We start from the raw sequence: 26,817 nt of genomic DNA on the forward strand, positions 1-26,817 counted from the left end.
ACGTGGTCTTATGACAAAAATCGAACATCACAAAACACAAAGACCTGAATTTGAGAACTAGCTCAATGCAATTTGCAAAGACAAACCTTATTCTTAGATTTGTATTGGAGCCATCACATATTTATAATGTGAATTCCCTATAGTCTTTATGAAATGTCTAATGCTCAAGTCAAAGCAATACAGGGATAAGAGTTCCAAAGGTAACTTTTCAACCATGAATTTACAGGTCTTCTCTGTTAAAGGCTAGCAATTAAAGGTTAGATTTCCTAGTTGGTATATTATGCATTTACATTAAGCACATATCTTCCTTAATTTGAGTTATACAACTGCTGATGAGAATTTGCTTTTAGGAACTTTTCCCCTCAGTATAAGAAAGCCTCACTGAAAGACAAATATTCAGTTCCAAAAGAAAAGGTTCCAGGGTTGTGTATCTTCAGAGTTCTTGAATTGGTAATAAGATACATGCTCAAGCACAGAAAAGGTGCTTTTCACATATCATGTTCCCTTTAAGTACGGTCTTTAGAGACAAAAAAAAATTATATATATATATATATATATATATATATATATATAAATAATAGCCAATCTGATGGTGAATACTCAAGTTTATTTCAACAAGAACACGTGCTTTTTGCAAACATGACATATATGTCAAACATCTGTGTATATATTTTTGTAACTTGATTAATCGTTTAGCGGCTGTTCCTTTTTTTTAGAGTTATGCCGCGGTTCCTGACGAAGTCTCTCACATTTTGAACAGAGCGACTGTCTAATACAGGACGTTCAGCATTTTTACACTGTTTGATTTCTGTCACAGTGGCTAGTTTCCCATTTGCAATGTGCCCACGGAAATGTCTCATGACTGCTGCAATCTCTTTGGGAGACCATGGACATTTTTGTCTCCTTCGAGGATTTTCCCCTTCTGCGCCATTTCCAGGGAATGCTACAAGGGGGAGAGAAAATAAGATCAGCTTACTTTTGATTTGTTAATTATTAAGTTATTATAAAGTTACTCTTCAAGAACAATATGGATGTAAACATCAAATCCATTTCATGGTACACATATCAAAAAGAAGTCCAGGCATTAACCACAGCATTTTTTAACTTGGTTTAAATAGCTGTGGGGCTTTAGATTTACACGGGGGTTTGGCTTTTTGCCATGTTAGATAAATACAGTGTCTTAAAAGCTATATTCTGATTAGAAGATCTAGCTCGTTCTTTCCCGCAAAAACATTAACTCAAAGAAAACTATTAAAGATAGAACTTCTAACTATGTGAATGCCACGGGACACCCAATTACAAAGTGACATTAGTTCCCATCCAGTTTCATCATGTCCTCCTTTATTGTCCTCTACTTCCAATCATGCAGAATCCAGGTTCAACCCATTACTTCAGCTTTGTCCTCTGATCTTTTCACTTAGTTTGTCAAGCAAATTATTCCTCATTTCCACCACTCTTATTCTCATGTGATTTTGTACTGTAACAGTAGCCCAGTTCAGACCTGGCATTATGACAAGTTCTGGGTGATCAGATACAACCAGCATTAATGAAAACTCTAAAGATATCCAGGATACTTTGAGGACTCATTCAAGATCCAGTGATGTAAGGCACACATTTGTTTCCATTCCTCTGAAAGTCAAAACAATCTGTTCCGAAGACAATGTAGGACAGTCTACTCTGATGTCATACTCAGCAAAACAAGATGACTCACATGAAACCTCTTTCTCATTTGATAAAAACCGTGAAACATGGGAGATTAAAAAACATTTGAGTCAGAAATAACTCGTGCAAAAAAATATTAGTTTAAAGATGTACACATTTACAGAATCACCAACACTGACAATAAACTCTCATATTGTCTCTTAAAATAAAAATAAAAAGATTTCAATCAAAAGGTGATCTAACATGCCAATGTAGTTTTCATATATGGTTTAAAAAGCAAGATAAGCAGTTTCCCATCTTTGTTTTCGAATAGTTATGAACATTTGAACTGTTAATCAGGTTTTGAAGATGATTAATGGTAAGTATTAATATGCAATATTAGTATTTAAGCTGAGTTTACTGGAGCTTTAAGTGAGCCAACTTTCAAGTCGATGTGTACTGTAAACCTATGCAGACAGATCAGTATTTAAGGCTTTACTCTCACCATCCACTGGAGCACAACTTGGGCGTCATCAAGATATTACAAAATAGAGCAAAGACACAGCGGCCAGGGAAGCACAAGAACATGACATCAAGAAGGCCCCGAGTAAATGAGGTTATCCCAGCTGGACTTTTGTCAAACCTGGGAAGGCACCTAAAGAACGCTCCAGCCAATCCAGGAGCGAAGAAGGACAAGAACAGCTGATACGGATTTTCTTAAAAGATAACGTCTCTGTGGCTTTCAAATCCCAAAACTGAAATAAGAACCAAAATAAGAAAAGTATTCTAATGTTGAACCTGAGAAGAAAATTCCTCATGCCAACTTTAAGGTCATACTGGATATTAGTCATGAACTATGCAATGTTTGTAAAATTCTGGCATGTCATATTGACCAAACTTTCATATCAGATCTTGTCAAACACTGTTACAGAGATAACCATTTGCTAGTCTGTTGTTCAAAGAATCTGTTCAAAGGTGTCTTGATATTTTAAAATATTTTATTCTTGTGGTACCTCGTGATGTGCCTTCTCCAGCCGAGTCCACATCTGTAAATAGAAAAGTAAAACAAAAATATCACAAACAACATGAGTGGCTTGGTAATCATGGAAGAGCCATCAATATGCAGGGTGGTGGATAGTTATACCGTTTGAGGTGTTTGGAGGTTCCTCTACAGGTGGCATAGTACTCCTCCCTATAGTACAAGGAGTATTTTAGCTCAATATAGCAGTCACATTTTCTGTTCCTGTTTAGACTTTCCTTTAACACGAAAATAATTTTCACTAACAAGGAGAGAGGCACCCATAAATACAAGTAATCCTCAGGTCCATAGCTCAGTCCTAAAATGACTGAAGAAGTTTAAAGTTACATTGACCATTTCTTCAGCTGGCATATCAGTGAATTGTCATGATATATCTGCAGTACCAGTTAAAACTTTGGACACACCTGTTTATTCATTCTGAATTTGAATAAGCATTGTGTCTTTTCAAAGTAATCTTAACTGCATTTCCCAAAACTAGAAAGCATTTTACTAGAAATAAAACATAAAAGCCATCTACAAAGATGAAAGACATCAAAAATCCCGTCAAACACTGTTACAGAGATAACCATTTGCTAGTCTGTTGTTCAAAGATGTCTTGATATTTTAAAATATTTTATTCTTGTGGTACCTTGTGATGTGCCTTCTCCAGCCGAGTCCACATCTATAAATAGATAAGTAAAACAAAAATATCACAAACAATATGAGTGGCTTGGTAATCATGGAAGAGCCATCAATATGTAGGGTGATGGATAGTTATACCGTTTGAGGTGTTTGAAGGTTCCTCTACAGGTGGCATAGTACTCCTCCCTATAGTACAAGGAGTATTTTAGCTCAATATAGCAGTCACATTTTCTGTTCCTGTTTAGACTTTCCTTTAACAAGACAATGATTTTCACTAACAAGGAGAGAGGCATCCATAAATACAAGTAATCCTCAGGTCCATAGCTCAGTCCTAAAATGACTGAGGTCGCCAGTCTCCCACAGGACTAACACAGAGAAAAACAACTATATGCAATCACATTCACATCAATGGGCAATTTAGAGTGACCAATTAACCTAACCCCAGTTTCTTTGGACTGTGCGAGGAAGCTGAAGTATGCCGAGAGAACCCACGCAAACATGGAGAAAACAACTCCATGTTTGCGGACCCTGGACCGATGAACTCAGGACCGTCTTGCTGTGAGGCAACAGTGCTAACCACTATGCTAACGTCCCGCCTTATCGACTGGGCAGCCAAGTCCAATAAGTGCACTTGCTGGGGTTAGGATAAGCGGAAGAGATGTTCTCGGCATACCTTGTAAAAAAGTAAACACAATACTCCAACAGTCCAGTTATATGACAATCATCATCAGTGGGCACACTGTAGGAAGTGGGTAATACTGTCAGAGGTCCCTGGAGGTACCTCAACAAATTGCCTAGTTCCCTTTTCTGTAGTTGAATAGTGTAGCTCAATATTAATGCTCTGTTGCGTTGTGGTTGATTCATTTACACACATCTCTGGCTAGATATCTGTAGCATCACAACACAAAACTATCAATGTAAGTACTATTACATTTTTTGTACTGATCTGGTTAGACCTTTCTTTAGTGACATTATTTGACAGACATCAATCTTTATGACTATGTCAAGAATAGCTTAAGCAGTGTATTAACCTCAGCCCAAAACAAATTAAGACATTTTCAATACTTAAGACTTACAGTGCACATATAATCCTTACTACTACCTTTTAAATAACTGTGTATACCTGAAACATCTCACAATATTGCATTCAACTGAATACTACATAAATATGAGTTGTTTGTTGGTGCATTTACCCATTTTTGTTTGTGCTGGTGGGTATTCTTTGTCAGCCTCGCCGTCTTCACTCTTACCAGAGTCTGTCAAGTCTAGGTTATCTGACAAAAAAATATGTTAAGCAGCATCTTGATGCATTCTCAATCATCCAGGTAAGTAAATCTCCAAGAGTTGATTCTGTTCATCTGGACATAGCGTTTTGTGGGAAAAACGTTTCGTCACTCATCCAAGTGACTTCTTCAGTCTCAGCTTACTGCAGGTTTCCCCAATCTTATAAACAGTACATTTGCATAATGACTGAAACCAGCCAGGTCAGTTCCTTAATCTTAATTATGCAAATTCTCATGACCATTGATCAACAACCACTGACCAAAACCCACTGATCAAAGACCACTGATCAATGGCCATGAATACCATTCACAGAGAGCTCTTCTGTGTTGTGCCATGCGCTTCGCCAGAGGTTGTTTGGTTTCCCCGATGTATAAATCCTGGCAATCCTCCTGGCACTTAACAGCGTACACTATTTTACTCTGTTTGTGTCGGGGGACCCGATCCTTGGGGTGGACTAGTTTTTGGCACAGTGTTTTGGGGTTTGAAAGCCACAGAGACCCAGTGTTTTTGCTGATCAATGGTCGTGAGAATTTGCATAATTAAGATTAAGGACTGACCTCCAAGCCCATTGTTCCTTCAGTGGGCTGGTTTCAGTCATTATGCAAATGTACTGTTTATAAGATTGAAACCTGCAGTCAGCTGAGACTGAAGAAGTCACTTGGATGAGTGACGAAACATTTCTCCCACAAAACACTATGTCCAGATGAACAGAATCAACTTCAGCTATGTCCAGATGAACAGAATCAACTTTTTGGAGATGTTAAACAGCAGGTACAAACATTCCTTGTTTCTCTTAACAGCTTTAATGTAAAAGTAAGGTTATTAAATATATTGTGTTAAGAACACTCAAGAGCTTAAAAACTAGACACCTTAAAATACTATCTACTTAGAAATACCTTCAATTTCAATCTCTTCCAATGTTTTGCCTTGGAGATTTCCAAGGGTCCCTTTCTCCATGGCAAGTAGTAGTTTTGATATTTTTGCCAGCTGGGTTGTAGCCTCTGGAAGTCTGTAAAATTCTCTGTGGACACGGATATCATGGCCAAGAAAGTCAGCAACTTGGTCAAGCTCGTGATTTTTTAGGTTCAAGACGTGTGACAAAGTTGCAACATGCTTGCGTAGCTGTGTTGACCTAAGGAGTTCAGGACTTTGTGCACCACAGTCATTTGCATAAATCCTGAGACAGTCCTGTCCTCTGTAAGGAGTCAAACAGTTGGGTCTTGCAAAGAGGAAGGGGTTTTCTTCCGGGACTCCACACTCTAGTCTTCTGCTTATGAGCTGCGTTAGGGCTTCAACCATGTCTGGTGATAACAGTACAGCAACCTGCTCATCAACTTCAAAGGAGGACGATGCCATGGGCACATCACCTTGAGAACGGTCAGGGTGCTCTGAAACCTTGTGCAAGCAAACACAAAAGTACATTAACATCCATTCAACACAGATACGTTGAGACTATACAATACAATTATGAAGGTACACTGGTTATTGACATAAATGAGGTAAATGTAATGAAGTAATATTGAGTGAAAATTAATTCTCCAGTGTGAACCAACATGACACTCGGCAGTTTCCACACACAGTCCTCATAATGTAGGTATCTTACATTAACCAACACTATAGGACTTGTGTCTAACACCCTCACTATCAACATCCAAACAACTCGGCTGTGTTCTTGTTGCAATAATAACAACACCAGAAAATTAGTCACCTGCTCATCAACTTCGAAGGAGGACGATGCCATGGGCACAGCAGCTTGAGAACGGTCAGGGTGCTCTGAAACCTTGTGCAAGCAAACACAAAAGTACATTAACATCCATTCAACACAGATATGTTGAGACTATACAATACAGTTATGAAGGTACACTGGTTATTGACATAAATGAGGTAAATGTAATGAAGTAATATTGAGTGAAAATTAATTCTCCAGTGTGAACCAACATGACTCTCGGCAGTATCCACACACAGTCCTCATAATAATGTACCTGAAAGCTTCATACACTGCAGGGTCTCTGTTACACACAGACTTGAGAGCCCATCTTTCAATAGACTTACGCATCCAAAACACACACAGTCCTCATAATGTAGGTATCTTACATTAACCAACACTATAGGACTTGTGTCTAACACCCTCACTATCAACATCCACACAACTCGGCTGTGTTCTTGTTGCAATAATAACAACACCAGAAAATTAGTCACCTGCTCATCAACTTCAAAGGAGGACGATGCCATGGGCACAGCAGCTTGAGGACGGCCAGGGTGCTCTGAAACCTTGTGCAAGCAAACACAAAAGTACATTAACATCCATTCAACACAGATACGTTGAGACTATACAATACAGTTATGAAGGTACACTGGTTATTGACATAAATGAGGTAAATGTAATGAATTAATATTGAGTGAAAATTAATTCTCCAGTGTGAACCAACATGACACTCGGCAGTATCCACACACAGTCCTCAAAATGTAGGTATCTTACATTAACCAACACTATAGGACTTGTGTCTAACACCCTCACTATCAACATCCAAACAACTCGGCTGTGTTCTTGTTGCAATAATAACACCACCAGAAAATTAGTCACCTGCTCATCAACTTCAAAGGAGGACGATGCCATGGGCACAGCAGCTTGAGAACGGTCAGGGTGCTCCGAAACCTTGTGCAAGCAAACACAAAAGTACATTAACATCCATTCAACACAGATACGTTGAGACTATACAATACAATTATGAAGGTACACTGGTTATTGACATAAATGGGGTAAATGTAATGAGGTAATATTGAGTGAAAATTAATTCTCCAGTGTGAACCAACATGACTCTCGGCAGTATCCACACACAGTCCTCATAATAATGTACCTGAAAGCTTCATACACTGCAGGGTCTCTGTTACACACAGACTTGAGAGCCCATCTTTCAATAGACTTACGCATCCAAAACACACACAGTCCTCATAATGTAGGTATCTTACATTAACCAACACTATAGGACTTGTGTCTAACACCCTCACTATCAACATCCACACAACTCGGCTGTGTTCTTGTTGCAATAATAACAACACCAGAAAATTAGTCACCTGCTCATCAACTTCAAAGTAGGACGATGCCATGGGCACAGCAGCTTGAGGACGGCCAGGGTGCTCTGAAACCTTGTGCAAGCAAACACAAAAGTACATTAACATCCATTCAACACAGATACGTTGAGACTATACAATACAATTATGAAGGTACACTGGTTATTGACATAAATGAGGTAAATGTAATGAGGTAATATTGAGTGAAAATTAATTCTCCAGTGTGAACCAACATGACACTCGGCAGTATCCACACACAGTCCTCATAATGTAGGTATCTTACATTAACCAACACTATAGGACTTGTGTCTAACACCCTCACTATCAACATCCACACAACTCGGCTGTGTTCTTGTTGCAATAATAACACCACCAGAAAATTAGTCACCTGCTCATCAACTTCAAAGGAGGACGATGCCATGGGCACAGCAGCTTGAGAACGGTCAGGGTGCTCTGAAACCTTGTGCAAGCAAACACAAAAGTACATTAACATCCATTCAACACAGATATGTTGAGACTATACAATACAGTTATGAAGGTACACTGGTTATTGACATAAATGAGGTAAATGTAATGAAGTAATATTGAGTGAAAATTAATTCTCCAGTGTGAACCAACATGACTCTCGGCAGTATCCACACACAGTCCTCATAATAATGTACCTGAAAGCTTCACACACTGCATGGTCTCTGTTACACACAGACTTGAGAGCCCATCTTTCAATAGACTTACGCATCCAAAACACACACAGTCCTCATAATGTAGGTATCTTACATTAACCAACACTATAGGACTTGTGTCTAAAACCCTCACTATCAACATCCAAACAACTCGGCTGTGTTCTTGTTGCAATAATAACAACACCAGAAAATTAGTCACCTGCTCATCAACTTCAAAGGAGGACGATGCCATGGGCACAGCAGCTTGAGGACGGCCAGGGTGCTCTGAAACCTTGTGCAAGCAAACACAAAAGTACATTAACATCCATTCAACACAGATACGTTGAGACTATACAATACAATTATGAAGGTACACTGGTTATTGACATAAATGAGGTAAATGTAATGAATTAATATTGAGTGAAAATTAATTCTCCAGTGTGAACCAACATGACACTCGGCAGTATCCACACACAGTCCTCATAATGTAGGTATCTTACATTAACCAACACTATAGGACTTGTGTCTAACACCCTCACTATCAACATCCACACAACTCGGCTGTGTTCTTGTTGCAATAATAACAACACCAGAAAATTAGTCACCTGCTCATCAACTTCAAAGTAGGACGATGCCATGGGCACAGCAGCTTGAGGACGGCCAGGGTGCTCTGAAACCTTGTGCAAGCAAACACAAAAGTACATTAACATCCATTCAACACAGATACGTTGAGACTATACAATACAGTTATGAAGGTACACTGGTTATTGACATAAATGAGGTAAATGTAATGAATTAATATTGAGTGAAAATTAATTCTCCAGTGTGAACCAACATGACACTCGGCAGTATCCACACACAGTCCTCATAATGTAGGTATCTTACATTAACCAACACTATAGGACTTGTGTCTAACACCCTCACTATCAACATCCAAACAACTCGGCTGTGTTCTTGTTGCAATAATAACACCACCAGAAAATTAGTCACCTGCTCATCAACTTCAAAGGAGGACGATGCCATGGGCACAGCAGCTTGAGAACGGTCAGGGTGCTCTGAAACCTTGTGCAAGCAAACACAAAAGTACATTAACATCCATTCAACACAGATATGTTGAGACTATACAATACAGTTATGAAGGTACACTGGTTATTGACATAAATGAGGTAAATGTAATGAAGTAATATTGAGTGAAAATTAATTCTCCAGTGTGAACCAACATGACTCTCGGCAGTATCCACACACAGTCCTCATAATAATGTACCTGAAAGCTTCACACACTGCATGGTCTCTGTTACACACAGACTTGAGAGCCCATCTTTCAATAGACTTACGCATCCAAAACACACACAGTCCTCATAATGTAGGTATCTTACATTAACCAACACTATAGGACTTGTGTCTAAAACCCTCACTATCAACATCCAAACAACTCGGCTGTGTTCTTGTTGCAATAATAACAACACCAGAAAATTAGTCACCTGCTCATCAACTTCAAAGGAGGACGATGCCATGGGCACAGCAGCTTGAGGACGGCCAGGGTGCTCTGAAACCTTGTGCAAGCAAACACAAAAGTACATTAACATCCATTCAACACAGATACGTTGAGACTATACAATACAATTATGAAGGTACACTGGTTATTGACATAAATGAGGTAAATGTAATGAATTAATATTGAGTGAAAATTAATTCTCCAGTGTGAACCAACATGACACTCGGCAGTATCCACACACAGTCCTCATAATGTAGGTATCTTACATTAACCAACACTATAGGACTTGTGTCTAACACCCTCACTATCAACATCCAAACAACTCGGCTGTGTTCTTGTTGCAATAATAACACCACCAGAAAATTAGTCACCTGCTCATCAACTTCAAAGGAGGACGATGCCATGGGCACAGCAGCTTGAGAACGGTCAGGGTGCTCTGAAACCTTGTGCAAGCAAACACAAAAGTACATTAACATCCATTCAACACAGATATGTTGAGACTATACAATACAGTTATGAAGGTACACTGGTTATTGACATAAATGAGGTAAATGTAATGAAGTAATATTGAGTGAAAATTAATTCTCCAGTGTTAACCAACATGACTCTCGGCAGTATCCACACACAGTCCTCATAATAATGTACCTGAAAGCTTCACACACTGCATGGTCTCTGTTACACACAGACTTGAGAGCCCATCTTTCAATAGACTTACGCATCCAAAACACACACAGTCCTCATAATGTAGGTATCTTACATTAACCAACACTATAGGACTTGTGTCTAAAACCCTCACTATCAACATCCAAACAACTCGGCTGTGTTCTTGTTGCAATAATAACAACACCAGAAAATTAGTCACCTGCTCATCAACTTCAAAGGAGGACGATGCCATGGGCACAGCAGCTTGAGGACGGCCAGGGTGCTCTGAAACCTTGTGCAAGCAAACACAAAAGTACATTAACATCCATTCAACACAGATACGTTGAGACTATACAATACAATTATGAAGGTACACTGGTTATTGACATAAATGAGGTAAATGTAATGAATTAATATTGAGTGAAAATTAATTCTCCAGTGTGAACCAACATGACACTCGGCAGTATCCACACACAGTCCTCATAATGTAGGTATCTTACATTAACCAACACTATAGGACTTGTGTCTAACACCCTCACTATCAACATCCACACAACTCGGCTGTGTTCTTGTTGCAATAATAACAACACCAGAAAATTAGTCACCTGCTCATCAACTTCAAAGGAGGACGATGCCATGGGCACAACAGCTTGAGAACGGTCAGGGTGCTCCGAAACCTTGTGCAAGCAAACACAAAAGTACATTAACATCCATTCAACACAGATACGTTGAGACTATACAATACAATTATGAAGGTACACTGGTTATTGACATAAATGAGGTAAATGTAATGAGGTAATATTGAGTGAAAATTAATTCTCCAGTGTGAACCAACATGACACTCGGCAGTATCCACACACAGTCCTCATAATAATGTACCTGAAAGCTTCATACACTGCAGGGTCTCTGTTACACACAGACTTGAGAGCCCATCTTTCAATAGACTTACGCATCCAAAACACACACAGTCCTCATAATGTAGGTATCTTACATTAACCAACACTATAGGACTTGTGTCTAACACCCTCACTATCAACATCCAAACAACTCGGCTGTGTTCTTGTTGCAATAATAACACCACCAGAAAATTAGTCACCTGCTCATCAACTTCAAAGGAGGACGATGCCATGGGCACAGCAGCTTGAGAACGGTCAGGGTGCTCCGAAACCTTGTGCAAGCAAACACAAAAGTACATTAACATCCATTCAACACAGATATGTTGAGACTATACAATACAGTTATGAAGGTACACTGGTTATTGACATAAATGAGGTAAATGTAATGAAGTAATATTGAGTGAAAATTAATTCTCCAGTGTGAACCAACATGACTCTCGGCAGTATCCACACACAGTCCTCATAATAATGTACCTGAAAGCTTCACACACTGCATGGTCTCTGTTACACACAGACTTGAGAGCCCATCTTTCAATAGACTTACGCATCCAAAACACACACAGTCCTCATAATGTAGGTATCTTACATTAACCAACACTATAGGACTTGTGTCTAAAACCCTCACTATCAACATCCAAACAACTCGGCTGTGTTCTTGTTGCAATAATAACAACACCAGAAAATTAGTCACCTGCTCATCAACTTCAAAGGAGGACGATGCCATGGGCACAGCAGCTTGAGGACGGCCAGGGTGCTCTGAAACCTTGTGCAAGCAAACACAAAAGTACATTAACATCCATTCAACACAGATACGTTGAGAATATACAATACAGTTATGAAGGTACACTGGTTATTGACATAAATGAGGTAAATGTAATGAATTAATATTGAGTGAAAATTAATTCTCCAGTGTGAACCAACATGACACTCGGCAGTATCCACACACAGTCCTCATAATGTAGGTATCTTACATTAACCAACACTATAGGACTTGTGTCTAACACCCTCACTATCAACATCCAAACAACTCGGCTGTGTTCTTGTTGCAATAATAACAACACCAGAAAATTAGTCACCTGCTCATCAACTTCAAAGGAGGACGATGCCATGGGCACAACAGCTTGAGAACGGTCAGGGTGCTCCGAAACCTTGTGCAAGCAAACACAAAAGTACATTAACATCCATTCAACACAGATATGTTGAGACTATACAATACAGTTATGAAGGTACACTGGTTATTGACATAAATGAGGTAAATGTAATGAAGTAATATTGAGTGAAAATTAATTCTCCAGTGTGAACCAACATGACTCTCGGCAGTATCCACACAGTCCTCATAATAATGTACCTGAAAGCTTCACACACTGCATGGTCTCTGTTACACACAGACTTGAGAGCCCATCTTTCAATAGACTTACGCATCCAAAACACACACAGTCCTCATAATGTAGGTATCTTACATTAACCAACACTATAGGACTTGTGTCTAAAACCCTCACTATCAACATCCAAACAACTCGGCTGTGTTCTTGTTGCAATAATAACAACACCAGAAAATTAGTCACCTGCTCATCAACTTCAAAGGAGGACGATGCCATGGGCACAGCAGCTTGAGGACGGCCAGGGTGCTCTGAAACCTTGTGCAAGCAAACACAAAAGTACATTAACATCCATTCAACACAGATACGTTGAGACTATACAATACAATTATGAAGGTACACTGGTTATTGACATAAATGAGGTAAATGTAATGAATTAATATTGAGTGAAAATTAATTCTCCAGTGTGAACCAACATGACACTCGGCAGTATCCACACACAGTCCTCATAATGTAGGTATCTTACATTAACCAACACTATAGGACTTGTGTCTAACACCCTCACTATCAACATCCACACAACTCGGCTGTGTTCTTGTTGCAATAATAACACCACCAGAAAATTAGTCACCTGCTCATCAACTTCAAAGGAGGACGATGCCATGGGCACAGCAGCTTGAGAACGGTCAGGGTGCTCTGAAACCTTGTGCAAGCAAACACAAAAGTACATTAACATCCATTCAACACAGATACGTTGAGACTATACAATACAATTATGAAGGTACACTGGTTATTGACATAAATGAGGTAAATGTAATGAATTAATATTGAGTGAAAATTAATTCTCCAGTGTGAACCAACATGACACTCGGCAGTATCCACACACAGTCCTCATAATAATGTACCTGAAAGCTTCATACACTGCAGGGTCTCTGTTACACACAGACTTGAGAGCCCATCTTTCAATAGACTTATGCATCCAAAACACACACAGTCCTCATAATGTAGGTATCTTACATTAACCAACACTATAGGACTTGTGTCTAAAACCCTCACTATCAACATCCACACAACTTGGCTGTGTTCTTGTTGCAATAATAACAACACCAGAAAATTAGTCACCTGCTCATCAACTTCAAAGGAGGACGATGCCATGGGCACAGCAGCTTGAGGACGGCCAGGGTGCTCTGAAACCTTGTGCAAGCAAACACAAAAGTACATTAACATCCATTCAACACAGATACGTTGAGAATATACAATACAATTATGAAGGTACACTGGTTATTGACATAAATGAGGTAAATGTAATGAAGTAATATTGAGTGAAAATTAATTCTCCAGTGTGAACCAACATGACACTCGGCAGTATCCACACACAGTCCTCATAATGTAGGTATCTTACATTAACCAACACTATAGGACTTGTGTCTAACACCCTCACTATCAACATCCAAACAACTCGGCTGTGTTCTTGTTGCAATAATAACAACACCAGAAAATTAGTCACCTGCTCATCAACTTCAAAGGAGGACGATGCCATGGGCACATCAGCTTGAGAACGGTCAGGGTGCTCTGAAACCTTGTGCAAGCAAACACAAAAGTACATTAACATCCATTCAACACAGATAAGTTGAGACTATACAATACTACACTACACTACGGTAAATGTAAATATAATATGTACCTTTACTCTCCATGGCCAGTCAGAGTCACCGTAGTTGTATGTTATTGCTTCCCCCGGCTTGATGTCTTTTATGGCAAATAAACAGAGATGAGGCTTTCCATTTACTGTGATTGTCCTCATTTTGCTGTTTGGGCTCACGTGATCGTCATTCACCAGTCTGCCCAAGGAGCCATCCTCTCTGGCTGCATCAATGCTGAGATAACAAAAAATGTAAGACACAAAATTACACAAGGTTTATAAAAAGGCTGAACAATTTGATTACATTTTTAATTATATGGATTTGTAACAAGCTAGCAGTTTGTCTTAATGTGGTCGTCACAACTTTTGCAAAAAGTAGGCTGAAAAATGAATTATTTTAATTTACATACCACAATTGTTGTCCATTGTACCTGAATTCAAAAAGAAAAACCTTTAAGGCGTCATGGTACAATCTTGTTCTGTTTTCATATTCCTTCTTGGTTACAACGTCTCCGCGATATTCCAGAAGGAAGTCTCCTTTGTTATAGTTGCACCCACTAAACACTCCTCGACCTTACAAAGAAAATAGAAAATGTCAACATGGGTCTACTACAATGGTTAAACTTATGACTGTGCCAAAAATCCTCAACAAGTATCCTAGTACCTCACCTTTTACTGAATCTATGAATTTCACTTCAAATCCATCTTTGTCCTGCCCCAAAGATGAAAATTTTACTGCTTCATCTTTTGGTTTAATTTTTGCTCTCGGGGGCCTCATTGCAATACACTGTCTCAGAAAAAGAAAAAAAAATAGTACAATTTATTTAATATTTCAGGAAAATAGTTGATAATGAAAACTGATCTTTCACAGGAGGTGTCTTTAACCCTCTGGAGTCAATGGTATAATCGGCTGTTTTTGACTACTTTTGATTTAATTGTTTTATCGGCTCATGTTCATTTATCCACCACAATAGGAAATGAGATTGTTGGGTTTTTCTCTGTATCTATGAAGCGCCTTGAGGCGACTTTTGTTGTGATTTGGCGCTATATAAATAAAATTGAATTGAGAGGCAATAATGTATCTATGTTTTGTTTTTTAAGAAAATACCGTTTTTATATTTTCCTGCACTAAACTTGACGACAGTTTTCAGGAAAAAGCGTAAATTATGTATCATAACTCTGGTTTTACTTGGCCTATCAACACATTTTTAAAAACTGTTATATACGCATGTTGCTGATACACCGTAAATTGGTCATATAATCTGCACTCCAGAGAGTTAAATGTTAGCTACCTCGGTTATCTGAAATGTCTCATTAATAGCGTGTCACCTATATTTCAGCGTTGCTTAAAATCTGGAGACAGTGGGATGGATGAATAAATAATAACATCTCAGTAATTTCAAATGTTACAGTTTAACTAAAAAGGTGTGTGTTAGACTAGGTATTTAACCTTGACTAATTAAATACACAACCGCGTGTCATCAAAAAAGCTAGCTTTAGCATGAGAATTACATTGAAATACAAAACTCAATCAAGGAATATACACCAAAGAAAAATCTCAACAAAACTAAATCTGACCAGTTGCTGGGCTACAAAGCTGGCAAAATTCGAAAGTTTAAAGTTTAAAGTTACCTGTTGGCTTCTCCACACCAGCGTCGGTGTCGGTACTCCTCAACTCGAAGTCACGAAGTGAGGGGGAGGGGTGAAAAACAGCTCATTGGCTAAAAAGTGGTCAGGTGATGAGAGTTCTGACTTTTTTATGGAATTTCAGTGAAACATTTACAGTGACGAAGGACTGAGTTTTATTGCATTTGTTTGTTTATAGGAAATTCCTCTTTTAAAAAGTATTTAGTTATTTATTTGAGGCAAAGGTACACTACAAGGGAATACATGTTTCCTCACACACCACCAGCCGAGGTCCACCACTGAAGCAATGGTTTTACACTTGCATCTGCATATGTTAAACAAATCTGAGATTCAACCAACAACATAGTGTGACATATTTTAGATCCTTATGTTAAACCAGCATGTATCAAGATGTGGCTTTCTTCGGAAAAATGTATTTAATTATTATATTTTTGTTCTGATCTTTTGTTTGAAGATACAGAAGGTGCATCCTGAAACCAATGAATTTATCACTAGCAATTATGGACAGTTTGAGAAACCAAACATTGTTTTGTTTAGCAGTACAGAATAAATGAGATCATATGATATGACTAAAAAAATCTGAAACTAATAAATCCTATGGAAATTATACAGTGTAAAATTGGCTCTGTTTACAATATAGAACAAGCAGAACAAAACCTTAAAGAAACATGCCATTTTCCTGCATTAGTTATTAGTTATAACAACAAACTTGACAGATTAAATGCAAAACATGTATGTTAGGTTGAATAGATATGATAATTTGATAGTAGTTATTGAGTGAGTAGTTGTTTGGCTGTGTGTTATAGACAGGGGTGCACATAACTGGTACGCAGGTACGAATGCGTGACAAAAATTAGGAATGCGTAGTGACACTTTGCGTACTTGACTGTCTCATTTAATCTTACATGTGTTGCTTGTCACCAGCTAAATGTCCAAAAAAACAACAGACATTAAGCAGCTTCTTTGGTGTGCCACCACTAGCTAAGAAACACCAACCAGAGCCAGAGAAAAGACTTTTTTCAGAAAAGTGGCTCCAAGATGTGCCGTGGCTTGAAGCTAACAATCACATCCACATCTAGCAGACAAATCAGGTGTGTTTTTTAAAGGCTCAAAGAATTTTAACCATCCTTTATTTGACAAACATGAAAAAAAGTAAGGTGTCACGGTTCTGGGTCATTTTGACCCAGCATTTTGAGTTCTTGTGTTTTGGTTTAATTTTGGATTGTATTCTGATTCTTGTGCTTTGTTGATTATTAGTAGAATTCTATGTTTTTGTTTATTCTTGTTAAGGGATTAGTTCTTAGGTTTTGTGTCTCATGTTTAGTGTAGATTTGTTCTGGTGCCCTCCTGTAGGTTTAGTTTAGTGTCTAGTCTGCATCTTTGTGTAGTTGTTTCTTGTTTCCTGTTTTATTGTGAAGGTCCGTGTCTTATGTGAGTGTATTCAGTTTAGCTTCCCTTGTCTCGTCTCGTCAATTACTTCCAGTTGTGTTCCCCACCTGTGTGTATTTAAGTTGTGTCTTCTCGTGTGCTGGTCGCTGGTCTGTCTGTGTTTCAACCGTGTTCACCCTGCTGTCAGACTTCTCACCTTCCTTCATGTTCGTGTTCATGTTTGCTGTTCAGTAGTTTAGTTTGTCCCAGTATAGATTAGTTTTGTTTCCGTTTTGCCATTTCCACCTTGTGCTTTATTTTTTCAATAAATCTCCTTCGCATCTACGAGTACCTGCGCTTGGATCCTCATTTAATTCCTCCACATGTCTCATCCCGTTCGCTGTGACATTACTGACCAGCCACATTATGGATCCATCGGCATTTGCCCCACCCAAGGAACTTCAGGAGGTCATAATCGACTCTGCTTCCAGGTTGGTCAACCTATGGCTAGAGCATGAGGGAGAGTGAGCTGCTCTGCGCTGTGGAAGCCAGGCTACAGCAGCTCATTTCCGGCCACCCCTGGCTATTGGACTAACTGCACCCGCTCATTCAGGATTTCATTCTCCACAAACTTCATCTTCACCCTCCCCCACTCAGTCTGCAGCCCCGCCTGCAGCTCAAGTCTGCAGCCCCGCTGTCTGCAGCTCGGTCTGCAGCCCCGCTGCCTGCAACTTGGTCTGCAGCCCCGCTGCCTGCAGCTCGGTCTGCAGCCCCGCTGCCTGTCGCTCGGTCTGCAGCCCCGCTGCCTGTCGCTCGGTCTGCAGCCCCGCTGCCTGTAGCTCAGTCTGCAGCCCTGCTGCCTTTAGCTCAGTTGCCAACTCCACCACCATTATCATCTCAACCATTACTTCAGTCGCCCTCAGTTCAGTCTGCTGCCCAGCTGCCCTGAGTTCAGTCTGCCATTCAGTCTCCTGTGTTGCCGCTAGCTCAGCCAGTAGCACGGCTGGGGGTTCTGGAGAGCCCCGCCAGTGTCACGTCTCGTCAGCTGGGGGTTCAGGAGAGCCTAGTCAGCGTCACGCCTCGTCAGCTGCACGGTCCGAGGAGCCCGTCCGGCATCACGTCTCGTTAGCTGGGGGTCCCGGAGGACCCAGCCAGCATATCCTCGTGTCCGCTGACGGCTCTAGGGAGTCCGTTCAGCCAACTTACACACCATCGCCTGCAGCGTCACCACCTGCAGCTGCCACGCTGCCGTCTGGTTCCGTGGCTGCCACGCTGCCGTCTGGTCCCTCCTCGTCTGGTCCCTCCTCGTCTGGTCCCTCCTCGTCTGGTCCCTCCTCGTCTGGTCCCTCCTCGTCTGGTCCCTCCTCGTCTGGTCCCTCCTCGTCTGGTGCTGCGGTTGCTACACTGCCGTTGGCCTCTGGACCTGCTCTGTTGCCGCCACTGCCTTCCTCCTGACTTGTTTCGCCTGCGTTGCCGCCGCCGCTGCTGTCCACACGGCCGCCCCCCTGAACTGTTCTGGATTTGGCTCATGTGCTGTCGACCCCCCTGAACTTTTTTGTGGACTCATGTTTGATCTGGTTTAGCTTTGTTTTGAATCGTTTTCATGTGTTTCTGGACTTATGCTCCTTGTCTTTTTTTTTTTTTTTTTTTTTTTTTTTTGTTTCTGTCCCTTGTCTCGTCTCGTCAATTACTTCTAGCTATGTTCCCCACCTGTGTGTAATCTCCCGATGTTCTTCTGTGTATATTTAAGTCGTGTCTTCTCGTGTGCTGGTCGCTGGTCTGTCTGCGTTTCAACCATGTTCACCCTGCTGTGTAAGGCCGGGTGGACAATAGATGATAACAAGTAAGACTGGTTTCTGAGTTTCACAGCTGGGGTGGACAATGTTAAGCATCAGGCTTTCAAATGAATTAAAAGTCTGTCTTGGTCTTTCATTAATTAATAGACTGGTGTGAAAAATTGCTGCCACACCGCCCCCTCAACCTGTGCTTCGAGATTTCTGGTAGTTAGAATGACTCGGGGGTGTTGATTCATTTAAATTAACATAATCATCCTGCTGCAATCAGGTTTCTGTAAGGCAGAGTAAATCAATTTGTTGATCAATTATTAAGTCATGTACTAACAGAGACTTGGAGGAGAGAGACCTAATATTTAATAATCCACATTTCACTGTTTTACTCTTTGGTTCAGATGTGGATACTGTATTGTTCTTTCTTTGTAAATGTTTAAGTTGTTTGTTGCTGGTTTTTAGTTTGTTTTTTTTCTTTTTGGAAGCAGACACAGTCTTTATGAAGATGGGTTTTTGGGGGGGTAGCAGGAGGAGAGAAGCTGCAGAGAGGCGTGTAAGACTGCAACTCTGCTTCCTGGTCCCAACTCTGGATAGTCATATTTTGAGGGGTTTAATAAATTTGTCCATATTTCTAGAAATGAGAGCTGCTCCATCCAAAGTGGGATGGATGCCGTCTCTCCTAACAAGACCAGGTTTCCTCCAGAAGGTTTGCCAATTATCTATGAAGCCCACATTGTTTCTGGGACACCACTCAGACAGCCAGCAATTTAAGGAGAACATGCGGCTAAATATGTCACTCCTGGTCTGATTGGGGAGGGGACCAGAGAAAACTACAGAGTCCGACATTGTTTTGGCAAAGTTGCACACCGATTCAATATTGATTTTAGTGACCTCCGATTGGCGTAACCGGGTGTCATTACTGCCGACGTGAATTATGATTTTACTGAATTTACGTTTACCCTTAGCCAGCAGTTTTAAATTTCCTTCAATGTCGCCTGCTCTGGCCCCTGGAAGACAATTGACTATGGTTGCCGGTGTCTCTAGCTTCACATGTCTGAGAACAGAATCACCAATTACCAGAGTTTGACCCCCAGCGGGTGTGTCGCAGAGTGGGGAAAAACGGTTAGACACATGAACGGGTTGGTGGTGTACCTTGGGCTTCTGTTTAGGACTATGCTTCCTCCTCACCGTCACCCAGCCGCCCTCTTTCCCCAGCTGCTTGGGATCTGCCGGGGAACAGCTAGCGGGGCCTACGCTATCTTCGGCTGCACCAGCTACAGGGGCCTGGCTAGCTAAGGGTGAAAGAAGGGTGCGATGCCGAGTCTCCAATTCAGTAATCCTGGCCTCCAGAGCTGCAAATATGCTACATTTGTTACAGATATCATTACTGCTAAAGGAGGCCGAGGAGTAACTAAACATCTGACACAATGAGCAAGAAAGTGCAGGAGGGACAGGTGAAGTAGCCATGGTGCTAACGAGTCGGCTACGAGCTAAGCTAAGCTAGCAAAACAGTACAGAGACAGTGAGTGAAAACTTTGGCTATAAATTAGGTAGTGAGTACACAGAAAGTGTGCTTCGGATGAAGCACGTGAAGATTATACTCTGAAAAAAGAATGTATTTAAAAGTTGTTAAGTAAACTGCTAAGCAAATAAGCTACTCAGAAACACCACTGTGTTTGAGCAGGAACAGGAAGTGATACTCTACTACAGAGCGAGCGAACACCAAGTGACAGGGTAGGTAGCAGTAGGTTGTTTTCCTGACACCATGTCAGGGCTCTCACCTCTGCTCTGTAAGCAGACTCGTCTCCATCTGAAATGCAACGAATGATGGTAGTGTCACCTGCCCATCCAAAACCTTTATTTTGGTTTCCTTTTGAGGGTTTTTAACCAGTCAAAGGTGGACTTACTGATGTGTTTCAGATCATTGTCCTTTTGTATAACCCAAGTACCCAACTTCATGAGTTCATGTTCAGTTCATGTCCACTTCAGGACATGAACTGATTGCCGGCCATTCTCCTTCAGGATTTTCTGGTAGAGAGCAGAAGTCATGGTTCCATCAATTACAGCAAGGTGTCATGAAGCAAAGCAGTTCCAGACCATCACATAACACCACCATGTGTGACTGTTGCTATATGTTCTTTTTATGAAATGTTGTGTTAGTTTGATAAAAGATGTAACGGGATTCAAAGCTTCCAAAATGTTCATCTTTTGTCTTGTCAGTCAACAGAATATTTTCCCAAAAGTCTTCAGGATCATTAAGATGTTTTTTGGCACATATGAGAGGAGCCCTTGTGTTCTTTTTGGTCAATGGTAGTTTTTTCCTTGGACCTCTCCCATGGATGCCATTTTTGCCCAGACTTTTTCTTATTGTTGAATAATGAACTCTGATCTTAACTGAGACAAGTGAGGTCTGCAGTTCTTTAGATGCTGTTCTGGCTGTTCTCTTGTGACCTCCTTGATGAGTCGGCAGTGCGCTCTTAGAGTAATTTTGGTAGGCAGGCTGCTCCTGGGAAGGTTCAGCACTGTTTTAAGTCTTCTCCATTTGTGGATAATGACTCTCTGCAGTGCCAAAGCGATGGAAATGTCTTTGTAACCCTTCCCAGATGGATAGATGTCAATGACTTTGTTTCTCATATTGTTTTTGTAGATTGTGAAGCTCTTTGGCTTTTTGAGATCTTTTAGCCTTCTTCACTTTGTCAGACAGGTTCTCTTTAAGTGATTTCTTCATTCAGCAGGTCTGTAATAATCAGGTATGGGTGTGGCCAGTGAAACTGAACTCAGCTTTACAAAAACTGTTAATTGATGATTTAACAAGAGGGGGCAGTTACTATTTCACACTGGACCGGGTAGGTATGGATAGCTTATTTCCCTTAGTAAATTTTGTATTTACTCATATTATCTTTGTGTAATATGAAAACGTGTTTGATGATCTGAAACATGTGAGTGTGATAAATATGCAAAAAAATAAAATAAAAAAAACTAAGAAATTAGGAAGGGGGCAAATACTTTTTCACACCACTGCATGTGTTTTATGATCCAGGTGGGAGAGGGCAATATGCTGAGCTAATGCTATTGCATCATCTGTGGATCTTTCTGGCCTGTAGGTAAACTGAAACTGGTCGAGCAGGCATTGAAGATGTGATGTGAACTTTGACTATATGCTCAAAGCACTTCATAACAATGGGCGTAAGTGCTCTTGGGTGACAGTCACTGAGTCAGCTCACATTAGGTTTCTTCAGGACGGTGGTCTTCTTGAAGCATGAGGGGACTATAAACAAGAGAAAAGTCATCACTTTACCCAGCTGACTTATCTAATTATAGGCTAATCTCAAACCTTACTTTTACATTCTTTAAAGAGTACCAGAATGCTGAATCTGTTCATCTGGACATACTATTTTTAGTGATTTTTAGAAATGTTTCATCCCCAACTGGTGAATTCTTCAGTCTCAGCCTACTGCAGGTTTCCCCAACCTTATAAACAGTACATTTACATAATGACAGAAACTAGCATCAACAATGGGCTGTGAGGTCAGTTCCATGATCATTAGTATCCAATTTGTCATGACCATTGATCAGTGGCCATGAGAACTGATGAGGCCAGGGTGTACAGTGGGGCAAAAAAGTATTTAGTCAGCCACCGATTGTGCAGGTTCCCCCACTTAAAATGATGACAGAGGTCAGTAATTTGCACCAGAGGTACACTTCAACTGTGAGAGACAGAATGTGAAAAAAAAATCCATGAATTCACATGGTAGGATTTGTAAAGAATTTATTCGTAAATCAGGGTGGAAAATAAGTATTTGGTCAATAACAAAAATACAACTCAATACTTTGTAACATAACCTTTGTTGGCAATAACAGAGGTCAAACGTTTACTATAGGTCTTTACCAGGTTTGCACACACAGTAGCTGGTATTTTGGCCCATTCCTCCATGCAGATCTTCTCAAGAGCAGTGATGTTTTGGGGCTGTCGCCGAGCAACACGGACTTTCAACTCCCGCCACAGATTTTCTATGGGGTTGAGGTCTGGAGACTGGCTAGGCCACTCCAGGACTTTCAAATGCTTCTTACGGAGCCACTCCTTTGTTGCCCGGGCGGTGTGTTTTGGATCATTGTCATGTTGGAAGACCCAGCCTCGTTTCATCTTCAAAGTTCTCACTGATGGAAGGAGGTTTTGGCTCAAAATCTCACGATACTTGGCCCCATTCATTCTGTCCTTAACACGGATCAGTCGTCCTGTCCCCTTGGCAGAAAAACAGCCCCATAGCATGATGTTTCCACCCCCATGCTTCACAGTAGGTATGGTGTTCTTGGGATGCAACTCAGTATTCTTCTTCCTCCAAACACGACGAGTTGAGTTTATACCAAAAAGTTCTACTTTGGTTTCATCTGACCACATGACATTCTCCCAATCCTCTGCTGTATCATCCATGTGCTCTCTGGCAAACTTCAGACGGGCCTGGACATGCACTGGCTTCAGCAGCGGAACACGTCTGGCACTGCGGGATTTGATTCCCTGCCGTTGTAGTGTGTTACTGATGGTGACCTTTGTTACTTTGGTCCCAGCTCTCTGCAGGTCATTCACCAGGTCCCCCCGTGTGGTTCTGGGATCTTTGCTCACCGTTCTCATGATCATTTTGACCCCACGGGATGAGATCTTGCGTGGAGCCCCAGATCGAGGGAGATTATCAGTGGTCTTGTATGTCTTCCATTTTCTGATGATTGCTCCCACAGTTGATTTTTTCACACCAAGCTGCTTGCCTATTGTAGATTCACTCTTCCCAGTCTGGTGCAGGTCTACAATTCTTTTCCTGGTGTCCTTCGAAAGCTCTTTGGTCTTGGCCATGGCGGAGTTTGGAGTCTGACTGGTTGAGGCTGTGGACAGGTGTCTTTTATACAGATGATGAGGTCAAACAGGTGCCATTCATACAGGTAACGAGTGGGGGACAGAAAAGCTTCTTACAGAAGACGTTACAGGTCTGTGAGAGCCAGGGATTTTCCTTGTTTGAGGTGACCAAATACTTATTTTCCACCCTGATTTACGAATAAATTCTTTACAAATCCTACCATGTGAATTCATGGATTTTTTTTTCACATTCTGTCTCTCACAGTTGAAGTGTACCTCTGGTGCAAATTACTGACCTCTGTCATCATTTTAAGTGGGGGAACTTGCACAATCGGTGGCTGACTAAATACTTTTTTGCCCCACTGTATGTTTAAGAACAATTGTTTGGATGATCAATTTGGTCACCTATAACATCTCAACATTTCTGTCTTCTGTCCACAACCCATTTATATGCAGCTCCAAACACCACATCCAGAACCCTTTGGATTTTGTTGAGAAGGTGAGAGATCATATATGGCAGGCATCTTTGCACAGACTGGATCTAGGGTCCTGCCTGGTGTGGTAAACACCAGCCTCTACTGGTCTTGCACTTGGAGCCCTGATTAGTGCTTCATCCTACAAGGGTTTGTCCTTCCATGATGCTTCCTGCTCCACCTCCTCCTCCTGAGGTTTCAGCTGCTTGAACTATTTACTAAGCACCTAATCACTTGTGTTTATCTTCCTGATGCACTGATGATTAGGGATGGGTATCGTTTAGGTTTTATCCGATACCAGTACCAAACCGGTACTTTTGAAACGGTGCCGGTGCTTAAACGGTGCTTGAACCGGTGCTTAAAGAATGGAGAACACACACTTTGTCCAAAAACCTCTCATGTTTAGCTGTTTTTTTGTAAAAAGATAAGAATGTTAGCCGTTTCTGCAGCTATAGGGGATTTATGGCATTACTCTTGGCTGGAAGCAGTGCTTAAACAATGGAAAAAAACACAAACTTTATCCAAAAACCTCTCATGTTTAGCTGTTTCCCTCTTTTTCTTTGGTCATTTTAGCCTTTGGCCAGGGTGAAGGGAGTATCTGCCATCAAACAAGAAGACAGCCGCATGTAAATATGACGGTGTTTGCTAGTTCACCTTACGTGCATTAATTTAATAACGTGGTTAGCGTACTCAACGTAAATTACACACGAACAACAACAAGGCAACGAGTGTTGCCCAGCCATGACAGATGGTGTCATAAAGCAGCTGATTTCATGCAGGATAGGACCCAAACGCAAACTCACTAGGGTGAAATGTGAACTTAAAATACAGCTTTATTACTGAGCACAAAAAAGTCATACAAAACCGAAACTGGGAAAAATAACATGAACTATAATGGGAGCCCTAAATACATGAGGAAGGACACAGGGACACGCACATAGTAAGGAGGGAGGAAGCAACACAGGACTGAGGGAGACACTGACCTAAATACACAGAAGGATAAGAAGGAAGTGAGAACACACAAGGAACACAGTAACACGAATAACCATAACGAGACAGGGGGAGCAAAACTGAACAGAATGAACATGGAAACACAGGACCTTCACAATAAAATAGGAAAACTGCTCTTGACGAAGGCGGTCGCACTTTTCTCCTCTCCTCTATTATAATATATAATAATACATATAATATATATAATATAAAGGATTCCTAGAGCAAAATATGAAAAAAGAAATGCTTAAAAAATTAATCACACAGTCAAGAGTTAATAAAGCATAACTACAGTATATATTAAGTGCTAGATTAAGTAGTTTAGTCATCTCAGTATCACTGAAAGTGGAGTTTTAAATTTAACAGAGTTTTAAGGATTTATCTATGGTCATGTTTTGAAACACTATTTTTAATAAAAACTACAACAATGGGTACCTTCCAACTGTCAGCCAGTCAGAATACAGAACTTTGTTATGTAACACACAATCTTTTTAAAAAAAAAAAGGTAATTATAAGGACCTTCTGCCTGCCAGCCAATCAGAACACAGAATTGTTTTATGTAACACACACTATCTGACAAAAACCGTAATTATAGGGACCTTCCGGCTGTTAGCCAATCAGAAGCCTTAAAAAATACACGTTGTGTGAATATTCATGACCAGGTGCAGTACCCAAACCGGTCTACAGGGGAGCTGTGTTGATACACAGATTATACACAAAAGTTGGGTAATTGTGAATAGTAAGGACTTTTTTTCGATTTCGCTGAAATTTTGAATTTAGGCTTTTGACACCTATTTAAGCACCCTCACATCGAGCTTTCATTCCATGAATTGTGAGGACATCGGCCCTGTCCTCATAATTCCAAATGTCCGGACAGTGTGGCGTGTATTCTTGTGAAATGTCCTCATAAACCACCTTTGCGCACACACACACACACACACACACACACACACACACACACACACACTTTGATGATTGAAATGTGAATTTAGCCTCTAAAAGCTGTGTTCAGTCACTTTTGCTGCTTCCCTTGTTGCATCTGTATTTGTAGTTTCTCTGTCAGAGATCAAAATGATCAATAATACAAATGATCCTCCAGAGTCCTTCCACTGTTATCCTGATCACTGACACTTCTTTGTTGTGTTTTAAACTCTGTAAAAACACAAAGATCATAATTCCCTGAATGACTTCAGTGTTTTTCTAACTGAACTTTGTTTCAAAGGCAGTTTCTCAGTAAATGTACTTGTGTGTACTTGTGAAACGTCATCATTCACAGATCAAGTACGTTTCAACTCAAAGTACGTATAAAGCCAAGTGTGTAAGTTCATCTCTGAATGTTTGTGATTCCTACGTTAAGTTTAACAACGATATATGAAGCTGGGACGTCTGTGATGAT

General features: G+C 40.6%; 3 protein-coding genes across 4 annotated transcripts in view; all 3 read right to left on the reverse strand.

Annotated features, from left to right (window-relative positions):
* LOC148105969 (NLR family CARD domain-containing protein 3-like) overlaps positions 1-26,817 on the reverse strand; it is a 65,896-nt gene that overhangs the window by 38,726 nt on the left and 353 nt on the right. The window lies entirely within an intron of this gene.
* On the reverse strand, positions 588-6,013 carry LOC148105970 (uncharacterized). 2 transcript variants are annotated; one of them, XM_087838022.1, is made up of 7 exons: positions 5,482-6,013; positions 4,495-4,575; positions 3,440-3,487; positions 3,309-3,341; positions 2,786-2,833; positions 2,655-2,687; positions 588-943 (listed from the first exon to the last, which is right to left on the reverse strand). In XM_087838022.1, exons 1-7 carry the CDS (start codon positions 6,011-6,013, stop codon positions 693-695), a joined length of 1,026 nt encoding a protein of 341 aa, XP_087694148.1. In that variant the 3' UTR covers positions 588-692. The 2 variants fall into 2 exon arrangements, with proteins under 2 accessions (XP_087694148.1, XP_087694149.1); XM_087838023.1 differs by having other exon boundaries at positions 4,495-4,566; positions 5,482-5,976.
* Positions 6,554-17,439, reverse strand: LOC148105971 (N-lysine methyltransferase KMT5A-B-like). The gene is made up of 6 exons (XM_087838027.1): positions 15,640-17,439; positions 14,980-15,097; positions 14,721-14,883; positions 14,353-14,545; positions 14,176-14,247; positions 6,554-6,856 (listed from the first exon to the last, which is right to left on the reverse strand). Exons 2-6 carry the CDS (start codon positions 15,086-15,088, stop codon positions 6,554-6,556), a joined length of 840 nt encoding a protein of 279 aa, XP_087694153.1. The 5' UTR covers positions 15,089-15,097; positions 15,640-17,439.

Source organism: Neolamprologus brichardi, chromosome 3, assembly GCF_056152115.1.
Source record: "Neolamprologus brichardi isolate AB-2024 chromosome 3, ASM5615211v1, whole genome shotgun sequence".
In the NCBI taxonomy this organism is placed as follows: Eukaryota; Metazoa; Chordata; class Actinopteri; order Cichliformes; family Cichlidae; genus Neolamprologus; species Neolamprologus brichardi.

Bases quoted from the DNA above. Each gene is read 5' to 3' on its own strand.
- LOC148105970 (XM_087838022.1), bottom strand. From the start codon at position 6,013: ATGTTAATGTACTTTTGTGTTTGCTTGCACAAGGTTTCAGAGCACCCT. The intron at 3,488-4,494 runs GTAAATGCACCA...CTTGTACTATAG, and splicing joins ACCAGCACAAACAAAAATGG to GGAGGAGTACTATGCCACCT. The intron at 3,342-3,439 runs GTATAACTATCC...ATCTATTTATAG, and splicing joins ACCTTCAAACACCTCAAACG to ATGTGGACTCGGCTGGAGAA.
- LOC148105971 (XM_087838027.1), bottom strand. From the start codon at position 15,088: ATGAGGCCCCCGAGAGCAAAAATTAAACCAAAAGATGAAGCAGTAAAA. The intron at 14,884-14,979 runs GTGAGGTACTAG...TTTCTTTGTAAG, and splicing joins ATTCATAGATTCAGTAAAAG to GTCGAGGAGTGTTTAGTGGG. The intron at 14,546-14,720 runs GTATGTAAATTA...TTGTTATCTCAG, and splicing joins TACAATGGACAACAATTGTG to CATTGATGCAGCCAGAGAGG.